The sequence below is a fragment of the Macaca mulatta genome, chromosome 19 (genome assembly GCF_049350105.2).
Source record: "Macaca mulatta isolate MMU2019108-1 chromosome 19, T2T-MMU8v2.0, whole genome shotgun sequence".
Classification (NCBI taxonomy): Eukaryota; Metazoa; Chordata; class Mammalia; order Primates; family Cercopithecidae; genus Macaca; species Macaca mulatta.
The window spans coordinates 50,526,380-50,545,454 of NC_133424.1; the positions used below are offsets into that span (position 1 = coordinate 50,526,380).

The 19,075-nt window shown below is 51.0% G+C and overlaps 2 protein-coding genes and 1 pseudogene across 3 annotated transcripts in view; 1 reads left to right on the top strand and 2 right to left on the bottom strand.

Moving 5' to 3' along the window:
- Positions 1-19,075, bottom strand: part of GMFG (glia maturation factor gamma) — a 259,854-nt gene that overhangs the window by 101,559 nt on the left and 139,220 nt on the right. The window lies entirely within an intron of this gene.
- Positions 7,766-10,587, bottom strand: RPS16 (ribosomal protein S16). Of its 2 annotated transcripts, none has more exons than XM_077976014.1 (5): positions 10,477-10,578; positions 10,289-10,339; positions 8,219-8,315; positions 8,076-8,123; positions 7,766-7,976 (listed from the first exon to the last, which is right to left on the bottom strand). In XM_077976014.1, the coding sequence occupies exons 1-5, from the start codon at positions 10,522-10,524 to the stop codon at positions 7,831-7,833; spliced, it is 390 nt and encodes a 129-aa protein (XP_077832140.1). In that variant the 5' UTR covers positions 10,525-10,578; the 3' UTR covers positions 7,766-7,830.
- On the top strand, positions 12,527-17,337 carry LOC114674098 (uncharacterized; annotated as a pseudogene).

The window sequence follows — 19,075 nt, forward strand, 5'->3', positions numbered from 1 at the left end:
AACTGTCTGCCCTCTTCACCCACCCATCCCTTTATCATTCTACCCCCATCTGGCATTCCATCCCTCCATCCATTTATCCACCATCCCACTTACCCATCTTCCCCAGCCAGCACTCCATCCATCCATCTCTCCCTCCATATTTCCATCTGTGTCCATTCACCCACTCATTTTGCCATCCATACATATTCACCCAGCCATCTCCCAGTCCATCGACATACCCATCCCTCCATCACTAGACTCTTCTGGGTCTTAGTACTATGACACTTCAGAGACAATTCCATGCTGATACAGGGGAGATCAATTTTGGGGTTCTGGAATAAGTCTGTCCCACATCTGTCTTGATTTCCCTTGGCATCCTCACCACCAGTTCCTCATGAATATCCCGGTTCTTGTGCCCACTCACATACCTCAGATCCCTTCACTCCTCCCCCCAGTTGGCAGCCTCCACAATTCATCCACATGCTCCCTCCCCCAGCAAAATAATTCAGGTCGTGGAGACAAAAGGCTTTTATGTTAGGTTCTGTCTGCCCCCTTGTTCCAGCAGTGGTATGCCCAGGGAGAGGCACAATTTAAGCAGTGTCTTTGGTGCTGATATTAGCTGCTTTCATCAAATACTTAGCATCTTGTGCTTTAGCACATTATTTATGTAAGCTCCCCTGGGATTCTCTAACGCACCCTGGTGTCCTGGCTATGAATTCAAGTCCCATCTTTACTGATTTGGTGTGGGTCCTGCCTCTGAGCCGGTTTTCTCATCTACAAAATGAACACAACGGTACTTCCCTCCTGGGATCATTGAAAGATTTAGGGAGCGTATCCTCCCACTTCCCAAATATGTTTGAACCTCTGACTTGCCTAGGAGCATCATTCAAATCACAGATCTAGTCCTGACTGACTGAATCAGGACCCCCAGGGCAGGAGGAGCTTGGGAATCTGATTTTTTTTTTTTTTTTTTTTGAGATAGAGTCTCACTCTGTCACCCGGGCTTGAGTGCAATAGCGCAATCTTGGCTCATTGCAACCTCCACCTGCTGGGTTCAAGCAATTCTCATGCCTCGGCTTCCCGATTACAGGCATGCACCACCATGCTCAGATAATTTTTGTAATTTTAGTAAAGACAGGGTTTCGCCATGTTGGCCCAGGCTGGTCTCAAACTCCTGACCTCAAGTGATCCGCCCACCTTGGCCTCCCAAAGTGCTGGCATTACAGGCATGAGCTATCATGCCTGGCTGGGAATCTGATTTTTTTTTTTTTTTTTAAACAGAATTTCCCTCTTGTTGCCCAGGTTGGAGTGCAATAGCATGATCTCAGCTCACTGCAACCTCTGCCTCCCGGGTTCCAGTGATTCTCCCACCTCAGCTTCCCAAGTAGCTGGGATTACAGGCGGCCACCACTACGCCCAGCTAATTTTTGTATTTTGTAGTAGAGACGGGGTTTCGCCATATTGGCCAGGCCATAGTGGTCTTGGAACATAGTGGTCTTGAACTCGACCTCAGATGATCCGCCTGCCTTGGCCTCCCAAAGTGCTGGGATTACAGGCGTGAGCCACCACACTCTGCCCAGGAATCTGAATTTTCAGCAATCAGTTAACAGCAAATAAGCTGCAATTTACTGGATACTAAGCACATACTGTGAGCATTACAGCCACTTTATATAAGCTCGTTCACTGTCCTCATAACATCCCTAATATGCAAGTAAGCATGTTTTTTAATCCTCAGTCTGTGCCTGCCTCAGTGAGGAAATTGAAGCAGGCACAGAGAGGCTAAGGGATTTGCCTAGTCACACAGCTAGGAAGGTGCAGCGCTGAAACTTGAATCCACACAGCTTTGCTCAAGTCTACCATTAAATTTGCTTGTCCTGGCCAGGTGCGGTGGCTTATGCCTGTAATCCCAACAGTTTGTGAGGCCGAGGCAGGTGGATCACTTGAGGTGAGGAGTTTGAGACCACACCAGCCTGGCCAACATAGTGAAATCCCGTCTCTACTAAAAATACAAAAAGCCAGGTGTGGTAGGCGCCTGTAATCCCAGCTACTCATGAGGCTGAGGCAGGAGAATCACTTGAACCTGGGAGGTGGAGGTTGCAGTGAACTGAGATTGCGCCACTAGACTCCAGCCTGGGAGACAAGCAAAACTCTGTCTCAAAAAAATAAAACAGGCCGGGCGCGGTGGCTCAAGCCTGTAATCCCAGCACTTTGGGAGGCCGAGACGGGCGGATCACGAGGTCAGGAGATCGAGACCATCCTGGCTAACACGGTGAAACCCCGTCTCTACTAAAAAAAAATACAAAAAACTAGCCGGGCGAGGTGGCGAGCGCCTGTAGTCCCAGCTACTCGGGAGGCTGAGGCAGGAGAATGGCGTAAACCCGGGAGGCGGAGCTTGCAGTGAGCTGAGATCCGGCCACTGCACTCCAGCCTGGGCGACAGAGCAAGACTCCGTCTCAAAAACAATAAATAAATAAAAATAAATAAAATATCCATAAATGTGCCTGTCCTGTGCCAGGTACTGTTCTTGCCAGTGGGGATACAAGAGAGAACACTGCCTTGCCAGCATGAGGCTTGTGGCCTGGTGCTGTGCACGCCTCAGGGGATTCTGATAATTAGCTGAGTACAGTTGCCAGCACAGGGCCTGGCTCAATAAATATTAGCTGCTGGCTTCTGCTCACTTACTGTTTATTGACTGGCTACTGTACACCAGGGCCGGGGCTGTGTCCTGGGGGCCCTGGGGCGACAGAGGTGAACTCCTTAGCCTGGAATGATCCACTCCACTGCAGCCTCCCCAAGGTCAGGACCGCAGCAGCCGATGCTCCCCTCCTCCGCCCCAGCTGCACATTCCCGGCTGAAGGAAGTTCTCAGCCTGGCTTGGGCTTCCAGCGGCGTCGGAATTCCCGGTATTCGAGGAGGCAGGGAGGGAGAAGGGGCCTGTCTACTCCAAGGCCTGGAGCTGGGAAGGAGAGGCAAGCCCCTTTCCAGTCCAGATGTGTCCCAGCTGTGCCTCTGGGAAAGAGCCAGGAGCCTCAATAAGGGGGTCTCTGGACCCCCCGGGAAAACCATGGGCGCCAGGCTTGCCTCCGCCCCTCCTCCTGGTGTCTGTGAATTCCATTCCTCCCTCCCGCCCAACTCCTACTGCTGCTTCTCGGCCCCAGCTCCGTCACCTCCTCAGGAATACCTTTCCTGCTGGCCTACCTTGGTTCCGAGGCCAGTCCGCATCAGAGCTACAGCTAAATCAGGCTCCGAAAGGATAAGAATGGTGCCCGCTGTCCTCTCCGGGACATTTAGGTCAATGCCAGCTAAACCTAGTTAACCCGAGTTAACTCTGGCTGCAATGCAAAACTTGGCGAGCTGCAAAACATTTTGCCCCTAGGGTAGCTTTCTCATCCTGTATCACCAATCTCTCAGGGATGTGGACACCTCCAACAACTCGATGCTCCATGAACCCCACTCCTTTCCTTTACTTTCTTTCTTTCTTTTTTTTTTTTGAGGAGGAGTCTTACTCTGTCACCCAGAGCTGGACTGCAGTGGCACAATGTCGGCTCACTGCAACACCTACCTCCTGGATTCAAGCGATTCTCCTGCCTCAGCCTCCAGAGTAGCTGGGACTACAGGCACCCGCCACCACGCCCGGCTTTTTTTTCTTTGTAATTTTTAGTAGAGACCAGGTTTCACCATGTTGGCAAGGCTGATCTCGAACTCCTGACCTCAGGTAATCCACCTGCCTTGGCCTCCCAAAGTGCTGGAATTACAGATGTGAGCGACCGGGCCCGGCCCCCCACTCCTTTTACGTATCCTGTGTCAGTGCTGTCCCATACAACCTTCCTGGATGATGGAAATGTTCTAATTTGTGCAGCCCCCCTTAGTAGCCATACATAGCTTCTGAGCACTGGCTACTGTATCGACTAGGGCAGGTACATAGAAAACGAGCAACAGGACAAAAAATCTCGAGTTGTTAAACGTTCCCCCTGAGCATTTAAGTGCGGGACCTCCCTATTGCCTGCAGAGGCTGGAACTAGGAAGTAGAGATTGCTGCACTCCCCAAACAATGAAGTTCACTAGCTTCCTATGAGTCATTAGCCACTCAACTAAGCTCTCACTTAACGTCATCAATAGATTCTTGGAAACTGTGACCTTAAGCGAAAGGACGTATAAGGAAACCAATTTGTTTAAAGGACTGTTATTACAGGATCTGCTTTGTTTTGCTTAAGTCCATTTCCGAGCACCTATCCAAGACGCTGAGGATGCACTGTGCTTTGAAGCCCAACTCCTCTTCCAGCACCGGCAGCAACCCTTGCGTCATCTGTGACTCCTTGGGAGGGGGAAGAGGGCTGTGGTCCCTCAGTGGCCCATGATGAGCACATGGCCCGCCACAGGTGTTCAAGGGAAGCGAATGAACAAGTTGAGGTGATAGGCACCCGAAAATAACTCACCACACTGTAATCCCAGCACTTTGGGAGGCCGAGACGGGCGGATCACGAGGTCAGGAGATTGAGACCATCCTGGATAACACAGTGAAACCCCGTCTCTACTAAAAATTACCAAAAAAACTAGCTGGGCGAGGCTGCGGGCGCCTGTAGTCCCAGCTACTCGGGAGGCTGAGGCAGAATGGCGTAAATCAGGGAGGCGGAGCTTGTAGTGAGCTGACATCCGGCCACTGCACTCCAGCCTGGGTGACAGAGCGAGACTCCGTCTCAAAAAATAAAAAAATAAAAAAATAACTCACCACAGACATGGTCTCCCTGACTACTCTTCCTACCGGCCAGCAGCCCCTGGTTCCCATGTTCTCTCCCTCAAGGAGCCCACGTGACTCCTCCAGGCTGTCAGGCACCACCTGAGTCCCACAGCCTTCTGTGCTTTTCCCACAAGCGGCCACCCTGACTCCTTAGCTCCTCATATTGAGGGGCCACAGGGTAGAGATGGGGCCTCTTGAGCAGATTTGTGACAACCTAAACTGGTAGTCAAGAACCTGGGCTCCGGAGATCGAGACCATCCTGGCTAGCACAGTGAAACCCCGTCTCTACTAAAAAATACAAAAAACTAGCCGGGCGAGGTGGCGGGCGCCTGTAGTCCCAGCTACTCGGGAGGCTGAGGCAGGAGAATGGCGTAAACCTGGGAGGCGGAGCTTGCAGTGAGCTGAGATCTGGCCACTGCACTCCAGCCTGGGCGACAGAGCGAGACTCCGTCTCAAAAAAAAAAAAAAAAAAAAAGAACCTGGGCTCCAGGTCGGGCGTGGTGGCTCACGCCTGTTAATCCCAGCACTTTGAGAGGCCAAGGCAGGAGGATCACCTGAGGTCAGGAGTTCAAGACCAGCCTGGATACCATAGTGAAACCCTTGTCTCTACTAAAAATACAAAAATCAGTCAGGCGTGGTGGTGCTCGCTTGTAGTCCCGGCTACACGGGAGGCTGAGGCAGGAGAATTGCTTGAACCTGGGAGGCGGAGGTTGCAGTGAGCTGAGATCACGCCATTATACTCCGGCCTGGGCGACAAGAGCAAAACTCCATCTCAAAAAAATAAAAATAAATAAAAAAATAAAGAAAAAAAGAACCTGGGCTCTTCTACAGCCCAGTTGCCTGTCCAAAATGCCACTTTGGGCCTGGCATGGTAGCTCATGCCTGTAATCTCAGCACTTTGGGAGGCTGAGGCGGAGCTGAGGCGGGAGGATCACTTGAAGATAGGAGTTTGAGACCAGCCTTACCAACATAGTGAAACCCCATCTCTACTAAAAATACAAAAATTAGCCGGGTGCGGTGGCATGTGCCTGTAGTCCCCGCTACTCGGGAGGTTGAGGCAGGAGAGTCACTTGAACCCAGGAGGCAGAGGTTGCAGTGAGCCAAGATGGCACCACCGCATCCCAACCTGGGCAGCCTTGGTGAGGGAGACTGTCTCAAAAAAAACAAAAACAAAACACAAAACACAAAAACTGGCCTGCACGGTGGTTCATGTCTGTAATCCCAACACTTTGGGAAGCCGAGGTGGGCAGATCACAAGGTCAAGAGATTGAGACCATCCTGGCCAACATGGTAGAACCCCGTCTCTACTAAAAATACAAAAATTCGCTGGGCATGGTGGCACATGCCTGTAGTCCCAGCTACTCAGGAGGCTGAGGGAGAATCGCTTGAACCAGGGAGGTGGAGGTTGCAGTAAGCCAAGATCTCACTACTCCAGCCTGGCAACAGAGTGAGACTCTGTTTCAAAAAAAAAAAAAAAGCCACTTTGACTTTTTACTGTGTCCTTGGGCAAGCAACTTCCTGGTTCTACTTTCCTGTTCTACAAAATGAGAAAACCTAAAGGTGACTTTGTCTACAAGCAACTTTTTACTTCTATATGTTCCCTGTTTACCAGTGCTGTTCCCCAGAACTTTCTGCAGTGACAGAAATGTTCTATGATCCCTGTAGCCTGGTACAGTGGACTCGTGGTAGCAGCTGAGAACTCACTGTATGCTGCCTCTTATTACACAGTAGTCATCAACAGACCAAGTCCCTAGATCCCCATTGAGAAAGCTGCCAGCCCAGCACGGTGGCTCATGCCTGTAATCCCACTACTTTCGGGAGGCCGAGGCGGGCGGATCACCTGAGGTCAGGAATTTGAGACCAGCCTTGCCAACATGGTGAAACCCTGACTCTACTAAAAAAATACAAAAAAATTAGCTGGGCATGGTGGCAGGCACCTGTTTAAGCAATTCTCTGAATCAGCCTCCCAAGTAGCTGGATTACAGGCATCCACCACCACACCCAGCGAATCTTTGTATTTCTAATAGAGATGGGGTTTTACCACCTTGGCCAGGCTGGTCTCAAACTCTTGACCTTGTGGTGATCCACCAGCCTTGGCCTCTCAGAGGGATTACAGTTGTGAGCCACCCCACCGGGCTCTCCTTGTTTCCTTTGTATTAAAGATCATTGGCTAGGCATGGTAGCTTGTACCTGTAACTTGGGGATACACTGGGAAGCTGAGGCAGCAGGACTGCCTGAGCTCAGATGACCAGGCCTGAGCAACACAGTGAGACCTGTCTACAAAAACAAAAATTCAGCTGGGCATGGTGGCTCTTGCCTATAATTCCAGCACTTTGGGAGGCCCAGGAAGGTGGATCACTTGAGGTCAGGAGTTTGAGACCAGCCTGACCAAATATAGTGAAACCCATGGATACCTGTAATCCAAGATATTTGGGGCCGGGCGCAGTGGCTCAAGCCTGTAATCCCAGCACTTTGGGAGGCCGAGACGGGCGCATCACGAGGTTAGGAGATTGAGACCATCTTGGGGAACACGGTGAAACCCCGTCTCTACTAAAAAAAATACAAAAAACTAGCCGGGCGTGGTGGCGGCACCTGTAGTCCCAGCTACTCGGGAGGCTGAGTCAGGAGAATGGCGGGAACCCGGGGGGCGGAGCTTGCAGTGAGCTGAGATCCGGCCACTGCACTCCAGCCCGGGCGACAGAGCCAGACTCCGTCTCAAAAAAAAAAAAAAAAAAAAAAAAAAAAAAAAAGATATTTGGGAGGCTGGGATTGAAAAAATAGACACCCACAAGGATGAGCCATATATCCACCAAGGTCTGCAGCCACCAATGGTGCAAACCACTCCTATCTCAGTTGTGCCTGCACACTGGACTCTACGGGAGGTATAGAGATAGAGACCCCTGCCTTCTGCCTCCACCCATCCACACCAAGCCCAGTGTGACCACTTCCGGGGAGGGCTAAAATCCAGACTGGCAAAAGATGGAGGATGTTTACTGATTTCTGTCTGGTTAAACATCCGATACCAACACATAAGGCCACGCACAGTTCTTGAAACTTTAAAATCCCTCAAAAACTGTTTATTATACAGATGAATTTTGATAGTCATGATGGGCTTATCGGTAGGATTTCTGGTAGCGAGCACGGGCACCAGGGCCTCCAAACTTTTTGGACTCGCAGCGACGAGGATCAGCTACCAGCAGGGTCCGGTCATACTGGATGAGGATGTCTTTGATCTCCTTCTTGGAAGCCTCATCCACATCTGGCAAGAAGAGTAGGGACGAAGATTTAGATAATCAGAGTCCTTGACGTGATCCCCACACACCCACCTACCTCATGGGAATGACCCATGCTCACTCACATTTCTGGTAATAGGCCACCAGGGCTTTGGAGATGGACTGACGGATAGCTGTGAGGAAGACACACATATAAAGGATACAGGAGTTCTGTGAAGGCCTCCCTCCCAGAGCCACCTCCCCTATGCGCCCAGTTCCTGGGACTCACCATAAATCTGGGCCACGTGACCACCACCCTTCACACGGACACGGATGTCCACACCAGCAAATCGCTCCTTGCCGAGAAGCAGAACTGGCTCCAGCAGCTAAAGGAACAGGGGGAATGAACAGGGATTTCAGTTACATGCTGGGCAACTTGGTCATCTCACTGGGCTTCTCCTTGTCTCTGTGGCTTCTGCCACCACTGGCCTCAAAGTACTAGTGGATGGGGCTCAGGGTGTCACTCCGAGCCCCCCTACAGAGAAAAGTAAAAGAAGCCAGATTATGAGACTGCTGAAGTGGCAAGAAACATAGGCAAGGTAAAGGGAACAAGATCTGGGCTCCCTCCTACTTGTGTACCTCACCGGACCTCAAACACCCTATCTCTAAGACTGGTTCTTAGAAGGCTGAACAGTAAGCAGCATACCAGTGGCTTCTGAAACTCCCAAGGGTGTTGCAAACAGTCGAAAGCCATCCCCTGGACTGTTCAGGTGCCTTTTCTATTTCCCACCTGAGCTCTCTGCCTTTTCTTTGAGCCTCACCAATTTCCAGAATTACAATACAATACAACCTGTCCCTGTCCCTAGACCTTTCCCAGCTAGCTCTAGGTCTTTTACCAGTGCCTCTGTCTGGATACTTTCTCTACCTGCTTTCAGCTCACAGGTCTCCTTCCCCAGTTCTGACCACTTTGGATCAGCTTCTGGTATTAGGCCCAGTCCTTCTCCCCAGCTAGGCTGGCAGGTCCATGAAGGAAGACCTGAAGTCATCTGGATTACTGCTATGTCCCCAAAACTCAACAGAGGGTACACATACAAATCCTTCAAATAAAGTGACAGCCAATAATAACATTCAACATCTGCTATACAAAGGAATCTCAGAATTTTTATTAAATTCAAGGCCAGGCATGGTGATCACATCTGTAATCCCAGTCCAGGCAGAAGGATCACCTGAGATCAAGGACCAGCCTGGGCAACAAAGTGAGACACCATGTCTACAAAAAAAAATTTCTGAAATGAGCCAGGCATGGTGATGTGCCTGTAGTCTTGGCAACCAAGAGCCTGAGGTGGAAGGATCTTCAACTCAGGAATTCAAGGCTGAAGTTCATTAGGATTGTGCTACTGCATTCCAGGGAGAGTGACAGCAAGATACTGTTCTTAAAAAAAGAACCTCATATCTAAATACAAAATTTTTTTTTAACTGACCCTGCAATGTACATATTCTTCCTTTTAAAAGTAGTAAACTTCAGAAGGGGCAGAAATCAGACTCTGGTTTCTTTCCATTCTGAGCCAAAGAAACTGAGAGTCCCAAACAGGGAACAGAAGAACCCCTTTCACAAGCAAGCATTTAAACAGACCCAAATTCGGCCGCGCGGCTCACCAGGCTGGTCAGGAGTTCTAGACCAGCCTGGCCGACATGGTGAAACCACGTCTCTCCTGAAAATACAAAAATTAGCCGGCCGTGGTGGTGTGCGCCTATAGTCCCAGCCACCCGGGAGGCTGAGGCAAGAGAATTGCTTGAACCCGGAGGGTGGAGGTTGCAGCGATCCGAGATCGTGCCACTGCACTCTCCAGCCTGAGCGACAGAGCGAGACTCTCTCTCAAAACAAATAAATAAATAGAATAAAAAATAATCAGACCCAAATTCAAGCTATTTCAATACTTACTGACCACTTACAATGTCTAAACGCTGCTTTAGACGCTTGGGGTTTATCAGGATCAAAACATTGATCTTCGTGAAAATAAAGCTATGAAACTGGTGTTCCTCCACCCTTTGGGTCCCCCCGCATCCCAGTTAGATGAACTTCCTAACATTCCAGTTTTCAAAGCAACCCCTTAATCTTCAACACCCCCATCTCAGCTTTTACATCTTCTGAACCTCAAGCCCGGCTCTATTGCCAAATACCCCACTTTTCTACAACCAATATAACTTCTAAACATCCCGCTGCTGATACCAGCCCCCTCAGCTTTCACGGGCTACTATATCTCCAAGAGTCCTCCATCCACCCAACGCCGGTGCCCGATGCCAGCACCTTGTATTGTAGCGTGCGCGGCTCAATCATCTCCAGGGGCCGCCCGTTCACCTTGATGAGACCATTGCCGCGTTTGCAGTGCGCCACCGCTGTGGCTGTCTTCTGTGGGATACAAGAGAGAGTGGCCCCGTGAGCTCGGGCTCCAGCTCCCATGTTGCCCCCTGTATTCCTGCCCACCGTCCTCTCCCAGACCCTGACCTTCTCCTTCCCCTCCCCTTCCCATCCGGCGTCTAGCTCACCTTGCGTCCGAAGACCTGTACCGACTGCAGCGGGCCCTTGGACGGCATGGCTGCGAGCGTGAACGAGAGAACCTAACCGCGCGGCGCTGCAACCGGAAAAGGGAAGCTCGGGGCCACCCTGGCCGCTTTTCAGGGTCTGCGCAGGCGCCTTGAGCGCTGCGTCGCGACGGGAGACAGCTTTACGGCTTCTGTTGCGGCTAAGGGGCGGGGCGTCTGATCAGCCGCGGGAAGACCCTTAGGAGCACAGAGCGGGCGTGCCCTGTGAGGCGGAAGTGGCGGGCTCTGTGGGCGGAAGGGGCGGGTCGTGGGAGTGTAGTGTGCGGATTGAAGAGAACGCTTCGTGAATGTGCTTCGCGTCTTCGGTAGTTGTCGATTGCCACAGCTCTCCTTTGCGTTCTGGCTCTTTAATAATCTCCCTTCGTCCCTTCTTTAAATCTGTTCCCACCCTCCCACTACCTGTTAGCTTTCTCCCCTCTGGACTCTTCCCCGAATCCCCCGCATCAGAATCTTCCCTCTGGAATCTACTGCAAGAAATCTGGCTGGATTCTCAGATTCAGGACTTCCAGAATCCTGTCCTCCCTAGAATCCCCCTCCTTGGGGATCCTCTCCAGAATCCTTTCCCCCTCAGAGCCCCCTCCCCTCAGAATCTCCTTTTCACCAGAATTTTCTTCCTTTTTCAGTCTCCTCTTCCCAGAATGTTTCCCATCCTTCTCTCAGAAGGCCAACCCCAAATGTTCCTCTTAAGAGCGCTCAACTTAGACCCCCCTTTTCACTGAATCTCCCTCCATTCGGTCCTCGTCCCCTCAGTCACCCTTGCCAGAATCTTCCTTTTGTCAGGACCCAGTACCTCTGGAATCTCCCTCCTCCAGAATCTCCCTTTCCCGGCATATCCCCCTTTCCCAGAAAATCACCCTTTCCCAGAAAGTCCCCCTTTCCCAGAACACCCCGCCCCGCAAATCCACAAAAACTTCTCTCTCAGAGACCCGTCCCTCAAAATCTACCTTTCTCCTGAATTTATTTCCCTTCCGAGACTCCTCTTCCCAGCAACTGCCTTCCCTGGAGTTTTACTCCCCTTAGAATTCCCCTCTCCTCAGAGACCCTCCCCCAATAATTCACCTCTTCTGTGTCCCAACCCTAGAATCTCCCCCCACCTTTTTTTTTTTTTTTTTTTTTTTTTTGAGACAGAGTTTCGCTCTTGTTGCCCAGGGTGGAGTGCAGTGGCGCAATCTCGTCTCACTGCAACCTCCGCCTCCCGGGTTCGAGAGATTCTCCTGCCTTAGCCTCCTGAGTAGCTGGAATTACAGGCATCCACCACCACACCTGGCTAATTTTTGTATTTTTAGTAGAGACGGGGTTTCACCATATTGGCCAGACTGGTCTCGAACTCCTGACCTCAAGTGATCCACTCATCTCAGCCTCCCAGAGTGTTGGGATTACAGGCGTGAGCCACAAGCCACCGCGTCCGGCCGAATCTTTTTTTTTTTTTTTTTTTTTTTTTGAGACGGAGTCCTGCTTTGTCCCCCAGGCTGGAGTGCAGTGGCATGATCTCTGTTCACTGCAACCTCTGCTTTCCGGGTTAAAGTGATTCTCGTGCCTCAGCTTCTTGAGTAGCTGAGATTACAGGCATGTACCACCACGCCTGGCTAATTTTTGTAGTTTTAGTAGAGACGGGGTTTCACCATATTGGCCAGACTGGTCTCGAACTCCTGACCTCAAGTGATTCACTCATCTCAGCTTCCCAGAGTGCTGGGATTACAGGCATGAGCCACCGCGCCCGGCCCCTAGAATCTCTTTCTCCAGAATCTCCCAGTCATCTTTTTCCTCTCCCCCAAATCACCCTCCACTTAGGCCTCCTCCCCACAGAATTCTCCAACCCCACCTGAGGAACCCCAGGTTTGGGTTGTCCTCTGGCTGCCAGCAGATGTCCCTGCCTCTCTCCCTATAAAGATTCTCCCCAGCCCAGAGATTCCTCTCTCAGGGCTACAGGGAGCCCACAGTTGCCTCAGTTTCTCTGGCAGTACAGGGTCTGGGATCCAAGGTTCAAAAGGACATGGTGGCACACTTTGCCAAAGAGGGTGGAGACAGGGAGACACTGGAGGGCAGGTCTGGGGCCAGAGGGAAAATCCAGCCTGGAGTCCAGCTTTAAAAGAGTGAGGCAGGAGAGGGGCTGTGAGGAGGGAGGAAGGAAGTCCCTAGAGTCTGACCTGGAGGGACACACAGACAGCCGAGAGAAACGTAGGCACACGTGGAGAAGAAGAGAAAGATGAAAGGGCCAAGGGAGAAGAGGAAGAGAAAAGGGAGAGACCAGGACAGTCAAGAGATTGACCCCCAAAACAAGCCCAGTGACAGAGTTAGAGGCAGAGAGGCCAACCCTCAGACAAAAGAGATAAAGGCAGGCATGAAGTTTCCAAAATACTTGAGACAGGGCCGGGCGCGGTGGCTCAAGCCTGTAATCCCAGCACTTTGGGAGGCCGAGACGGGCGGATCACGAGGTCAGGAGATCGAGACCATCCTGGCTAACACGGTGAAACCCCGTCTCTACTAAAAATACAAAAAACTAGCCGGGCGAGGTGGCGGGCGCCTGTAGTCCCAGCTACTATGGAGGCTGAGGCAGGAGAATGGCGTAAACCCGGGAGGCGGAGCTTGCAGTGAGCTGAGATCTGGCCACTGCACTCCAGCCCGGGCTACAGAGCAAGACTCCGTCTCAAAAAAAAAAAAAAAAAAAAAAAAAAAAAAAAAAAAAATACTTGAGACAGAGGCCAGGTGCAGTGACTCACATCTATAATCCCAGGACTTTGGGAGGCCAAAACGGGAGGATCACTCAAGCCCAGGATTCAAGACCAGACTGGTCAACATGGTGAAACCACGCCTCTACTAAAAATACAAAAATCAGCTGGGCATGGTGGCAGGCACCTGTATCCCAGCTACAAGGGAGGCTGAGGCAGGAGAACCACTTGAACCCGGGAGGTGGAGGTTGCAGTGAGCTGAGATGGCACCACTGCACCCCAGTCTGGGTGACAGAGCAAGACTCTGTCTCAAAAATTAAATAAATGAAAAAGGAGAGCTGAGACCTCAAATATTCACCTAGACATAGATAAAGGCTAGCACAGGTGTTTTCCAATGAAGACAGAGGCAGACGAGAGGATGCACACACTCTAACTGTACTATTTTTTTTTTTTTTTTCCTGAGATAGAGTCTCGCTGTGTCACCCAGGCTGGAGTGCAGTGGTGCAATCTGAGCTCACTGCAACCTCCGCCTCCCTGGTTCAAGCGATTCTCCTGCTTCAGATTCTGGAGTAGCTGAGATTACAGATTCTTCTGCTTCAGCCTCCTGAGTAGCCCAGATTACGGGCCTCTGCTACTACACTTGACCAATAATTTTTCCTTTTTTTTTTTTTTTGAGACAGAGTCTCGTTCTGTCACCTAGGCTGGAGTGCAGTGGCGCGATCTCAGCTCACTGCAAGCTCTGCCTCCTGGGTTCACGCTATTCTCCTGCCTCAGCCTCCGGAGTAGCTGGGACTACAGGCACCCACCACCACGCCCAGCTAATTTTTTGTATTTTTAGTAGAGACGAGTTGCACTGTTTTAGCCAGGATGGTCTTGATCTCCTGACCTCATGATCCACCCACCTCGGCCTCCCAAAGTGCTGGGATTATAAGCGTGAGCCACTGTGCCTGGCCAATTTTTGTCTTTTTTTTGAGATGGAGTCTCGCTCTGTCGCCCAGACTGGAGGGCAGTGGCTTGATCTCAGCTCACTGCAACCTCTGTTTCCTGAGTTCAAGCAGTTCTCCTGTGTCAGCCTCCCGAGTAGCTGGGATTACAGGCATGCACCACCATGCCCAGCTAATTTTTGTATTTTTTAGTAGAGACAGGGTTTCACCATGCTGGGCAGGCTGGTCTTGAACTCCTGACCTCAGGTGATCCACTTGCCTCGGCCTCCCAAAGTGCTGGGATTACAGGTGTGAGCCACTGTGTCTGGCCACTAATTTTTGTATTTTTTAGTAGAGACAGGGTTTCACCATGCTGGGCAGGCTGGTCTTGAACTCCTGACCTCAAGCTCACCTCAGCCTCCCAAGGTTCTGGGATTACAGGTGTGAGCCAAGGCTATTGGCCTAGCCTGCACTGTCTTAAGGGCCCGTTGGGTAGGGGAGTTCAGGTTCTCTGGTCTCTCCAGATTGATCTTCACACTCTTGCTAAGTCTTGTATCGTCCCTGAGCTTGGGAGTCAGGGAGCGCTGTGACCTAGGCCCTCCCGACTTTGGGGTCACCATCTTTCCCCAGCCTCTATGGGCACACTCCCTGAATTATCTGTGTCTTGGGTGGAACAATCGGGATAGGACGGCGGGGGGAGGTGGAGGGGGAGTTCCCCTCACCCACTTCAGTCCTCCAGTCTGCTCCACCTTCCTGTACCTCTGTCTTCCAGAACCCCAGGTCAAGCACCAGAGAATGTCTGGGAGTGAGCAAGGTGCTGGTGTTGCTTCTGTGGATCATCCTCCTGCTTGTACAGCCCTGGGGGGACCTAGGAATGCCCCTCTGCTGCAGGGAGCCTTTTTACTTCCTTGCAGCCCTCTGAAGATACTAGTGAGTGGGGAGCAGAGCCAGCAGACAGGGGTGGGCCAATTGATGGGGCGTGGTAGGGGGTGTGTTTGAGGAAGGGTCAGCCTCTTTCCCTCCAAGATCTGATTCTCCTCCTTACCCCTGAATTGTAGGGAAACAAAAATGATGACACCCTCTACACCCCAGATGATCTCCGGTGAGTACTGTATTTGCTTCTTTCTGCAGTTGGAGGTTTTGAGAGAATTCAGTGGTCTCCATGTGTGAGGGTAGCTGTGTGACCATATGAATATGTTGCAGGGAGGAGGTAGTGGGACTGTCTCCTGACCCAGCCCCTAGTCTCGACAGATATATTTTGGTCACCGCTGTCTCCAATACCTAGAATAGGGAGGCATATAATAACAAATGATGACTACAGCTACATGTAAATAGTGCTTACTCTGTGCCAGATATTGGTTTAAATGCTTTAAGTATGTTAGCTTATTTACTCTTTACACCAATCCTATAAGATAGACACGACCGCCATGTATGGATGTGAACGTTGTACACTGCATAAGGATCCCACATCTACAAAGACGGTACTGTATTCACAGCCTGGACATTGTAGATTTGCATATTTGTCGGTTTCCAGCAGATGGCAGTAAAGTATCTTGTTCTGATAAAATCAAGCCTTAGAAGGTAGAAGGAACTTAAGGAAGGTCTTTTTCTTTTCTGTTTTTTTGAGACAGGGTCTTGCTCTGTCCCCCAGGCTGGAGTGCAGTGGCACAATCACAGCTCACTGCAGTCTCGACCTTTTAGACTCAACCAATCCTCCCACCTCAGCCTCGAGAGTAGCTGGGACCACATGTACGTGACATTATGAATGGCTAATTTTTTTTTTTTTTTTGAGACGGAGTCTTGCTCTGTCACCAAGCTGGAGTGCAGTGGCGCAATCTCTGCTTGCTGCTACCTCTGCGTCCTGGGTTCAAGCGATTCTCCTGCCTCAGCCTCCCGAGTAGCTGGGACTACAGGCATGCGCCACCATGCCCAGCTAATTTTTGTATTTTTAGTAGAGACGGGTTTTCACCATGTTGGTCAGGATGATCTCAATCTCTTGATCTCATGATCCGCCTGCCTCGACCTCCCAAAGTGCTGGGATTACAAGTGTGAGCCACCATGCCCGACCTTTTTTTTTTTAGATATGGGGTGTCACTATGTTGCCCAGGCTGGTCTGGACACCTGGGCTTAAGTGATCCTCCTGCCTTGGCCTCTCAAAGAGCTGGGATTACAGGCAGGAGCCACTGTGCCCAGCTGAGTGTCTTTTTCTTTTCTTTTTTTTTTTTTTTTTTTTTTGAGACGGAGTCTCACGCTGTTGCCCAGGCTGGAGTGCAGTGGCGCTATCTCGGCTCACTGCAAGCTCCGCCTCCCAGGTTCCCGCCATTCTCCTGCCTCAGCCTCCTGAGTAGCTGGGACTACAGGCGCCCGCCACCGCGCCCGGCTAATTTTTTTGTTTGTATTTTTAGTAGAGACGGGGTTTCACTGTGGTCTCAATCTCCTGACCTTGTGATCCGCCCGCCTCGGCCTCCCAAAGTGCTGGGATTACAGGCTTGAGCCACCGCGCCCGGCCTCTTTTCTTTTCTTTTTTTTTTTTTTGTACTTCTGTAGTTTTTTATTTTATTTTATTTTATTTTATTTATTTATTTATTATTATACTTTAAGTTCTAGGGTACATGTGCATAACGTGCAGGTTTGTTACATATGTATACTTGTGCCATGTTGCTGTGCTGCACCCATCAACTCGTCAGCACCCATCAACTCGTCATTTACATCAGGTATAACTCCCAATGCAATCCCTCCCCCCTCTCCCCTCCCCCCTGAGCATCTTTTTCTAACTTGCACATAAGTACAGTATGGCATAGTGTCAGCCCTTAAGGTTGGGATTATCCAGAGCCCTACTTACAAATGAGGAAACTGAGGCCCAGAGAAGTGAAGGGGTTTGTTCCAGGCCACAGATAAGAAACCTTGGGAGTGGGGACTTGGACTTATGCCCTTACCCATAGATACCAGGCCACTTTGTCCCCACTGTGTGTCCTGCTGAGACTCTAGGCTGCTTCAGGTTGGAGCTATCTGTGATTGGGTCTGAGCAGGGACCATCTGTGGGAACTGCTGTGTTGCAGCTACAGTACCTGCTGGATCCTCTGGGGTCCCAGCTGTGAGTGGCCAGCCAGGGCCGTTGCCGGCCCTATGAAGGACATCCCCAGAGACCTGTCCCCCTCCTTCTGGCCAAACTCCTGGAGTTACTACAGGGAGCTTGTGCTCAGCACCCTACCACAGCCTGAGCCTTGGAGGACATGGGCTCCCAGGTGCACCCAGAGAGGCTGGGTAGAGAGAGGGAGGGAATAGTCTTCAGCTCCAACTCCCAAACCCTAAGCCTTTTCTTCCCTCTAGGCCAGAGGACCCCACCTGGAGCCCTATGAGCCAAGGGGAAGAGGTAAGGAGGAGGAAAGTAAGGTAAGATCTTAAGTCTCTGAGCTCTTGCCCCACCTGCCCCCATTCTCACTGTCCTTTAGATACTCCCTCTTCTCTCTTCTTCCAGGAAGGGATAGAGAAGTACACAGGTGTTCTCTAACCTCATCCCTATCCCTTGAGGACAGGGAGGGTCCTGTGGCTCACATCCCTACATCCCTGGCTACAGATAATTACCACTTGAAGAACTTTGCTTTTTTTTTTTTTTTTCCTGAGACGGAGTCTCGGAGTCTCGCTCTGTAGCTCAGGCTGGAGTGCAGTGGCGCGATCTCGGCTCACTGCAAGCTCCGCCTCCCGGGTTCACGCCATTCTCCTGCCTCAGCCTCCTAAGTAGCTGGGACTACAGGCGCCCGCCACCGCGTCCGGCTAATTTTTTTGTATTTTTAGTAGAGACGGGGTTTCACTGTGGTCTCGATCTCGTGACCTTGTGATCCGCCCGCCTCGGCCTCCCAAAGTGCTGGGATTACAGGCGTGAGCCACCGCGCCCAGCCTGCTTTTTTTTTCTTTTTGAGGCAGAGTCTTACTCTGTTGTCCAGGCTACAGTGCAGTGGCGCGGTCCTGAGTAACTGGGATTACTGGCATGCGCCACTACACCTGGCTAATTTTTGTATTTTTAGTGAAGATGGGGTTTCACAATGTTGGTCAGTTTGGTCTCGAACGCCTGACCCTGTGATCTGCCCGCCTCAGCCTCCCAAAGTGCTGGGATTACAGATGTGAGCCACCGCGCCCAGACCACCACTTGGAAAACTTTCAAGTAATACTGATGGCCAGACCCCAGCCCAGATAATTTGATAATTGGTCTCTGGTGGAGCCCGAGCATCTATATTATTATTGTTATTTAGAGACAGTGTTTCGCTATGCCGCACAGGCTGGACTCAGCATCTATCCATATATTTTTTTGAGACAGGGTCACACTCTGTCGCCCAGGCTGGAGTGCAGTGGCATGATCAAAACTCATTGCAGGCTTGATCTCTCAGGCTCAAGTGACTCTCCCACCTCAACTCCCCAAGTAGCTAGGGCTATAGGTGCATGCCACCAAACTCAGCTAATTTTTGTATTTTTTTGTAGAGATGGGGTTACCCTTTATTGCCCAGGCTAATCTTTTTTTTTTTTTTTTTTTTTTTTTTTTTTTTGAGGCGGAGTCTCGCTCTGTCTGTCGCCTAGGCTGGAGTGCAGCGGCCCCATCTCGGCTCACTGCAAGCTCCGCCTCCCGGGTTCACGCCATTCTCCTGCCTCAGCCTCCCAAGTAGCTGGGACTACAGGCGCCCGCCAACACGCCCGGCTAATTTCTTGTATTTTTAGTAGAGACGGGGTTTCACCGTATTAACCAGGATGGTCTCTATCTCCTGACCTCGTGATCCGCCCGCCTCGGCCCCCCAAAGTGCTGGGATTACAGGCGTGAGCCACCACACCCGGCCACACCAAGCTAATATTAAACTCCTGGGCTCAAGTGATCCTCCCCCCTCAGCCTCCCAAAGTGCTGGCATTATAGGCATGAGCCACCACACCTGACCTTTTTTTGTTTTTTTGTTTTTTTTTGAG

Excerpts from the sequence above, each read along its gene's own strand:
- RPS16 (XM_077976014.1), bottom strand. The coding sequence starts at position 10,524 with ATGCCGTCCAAGGGCCCGCTGCAGTCGGTACAGGTCTTCGGACGCAAG. Across the intron at positions 8,316-10,288 it reads GCGGCAATGGTCTCATCAAG|CTGCTGGAGCCAGTTCTGCT; the intron begins GTGAACGGGCGG and ends CTGTTCCTTTAG. Across the intron at positions 8,124-8,218 it reads TCACGTGGCCCAGATTTATG|CTATCCGTCAGTCCATCTCC; the intron begins GTGAGTCCCAGG and ends TCTTCCTCACAG.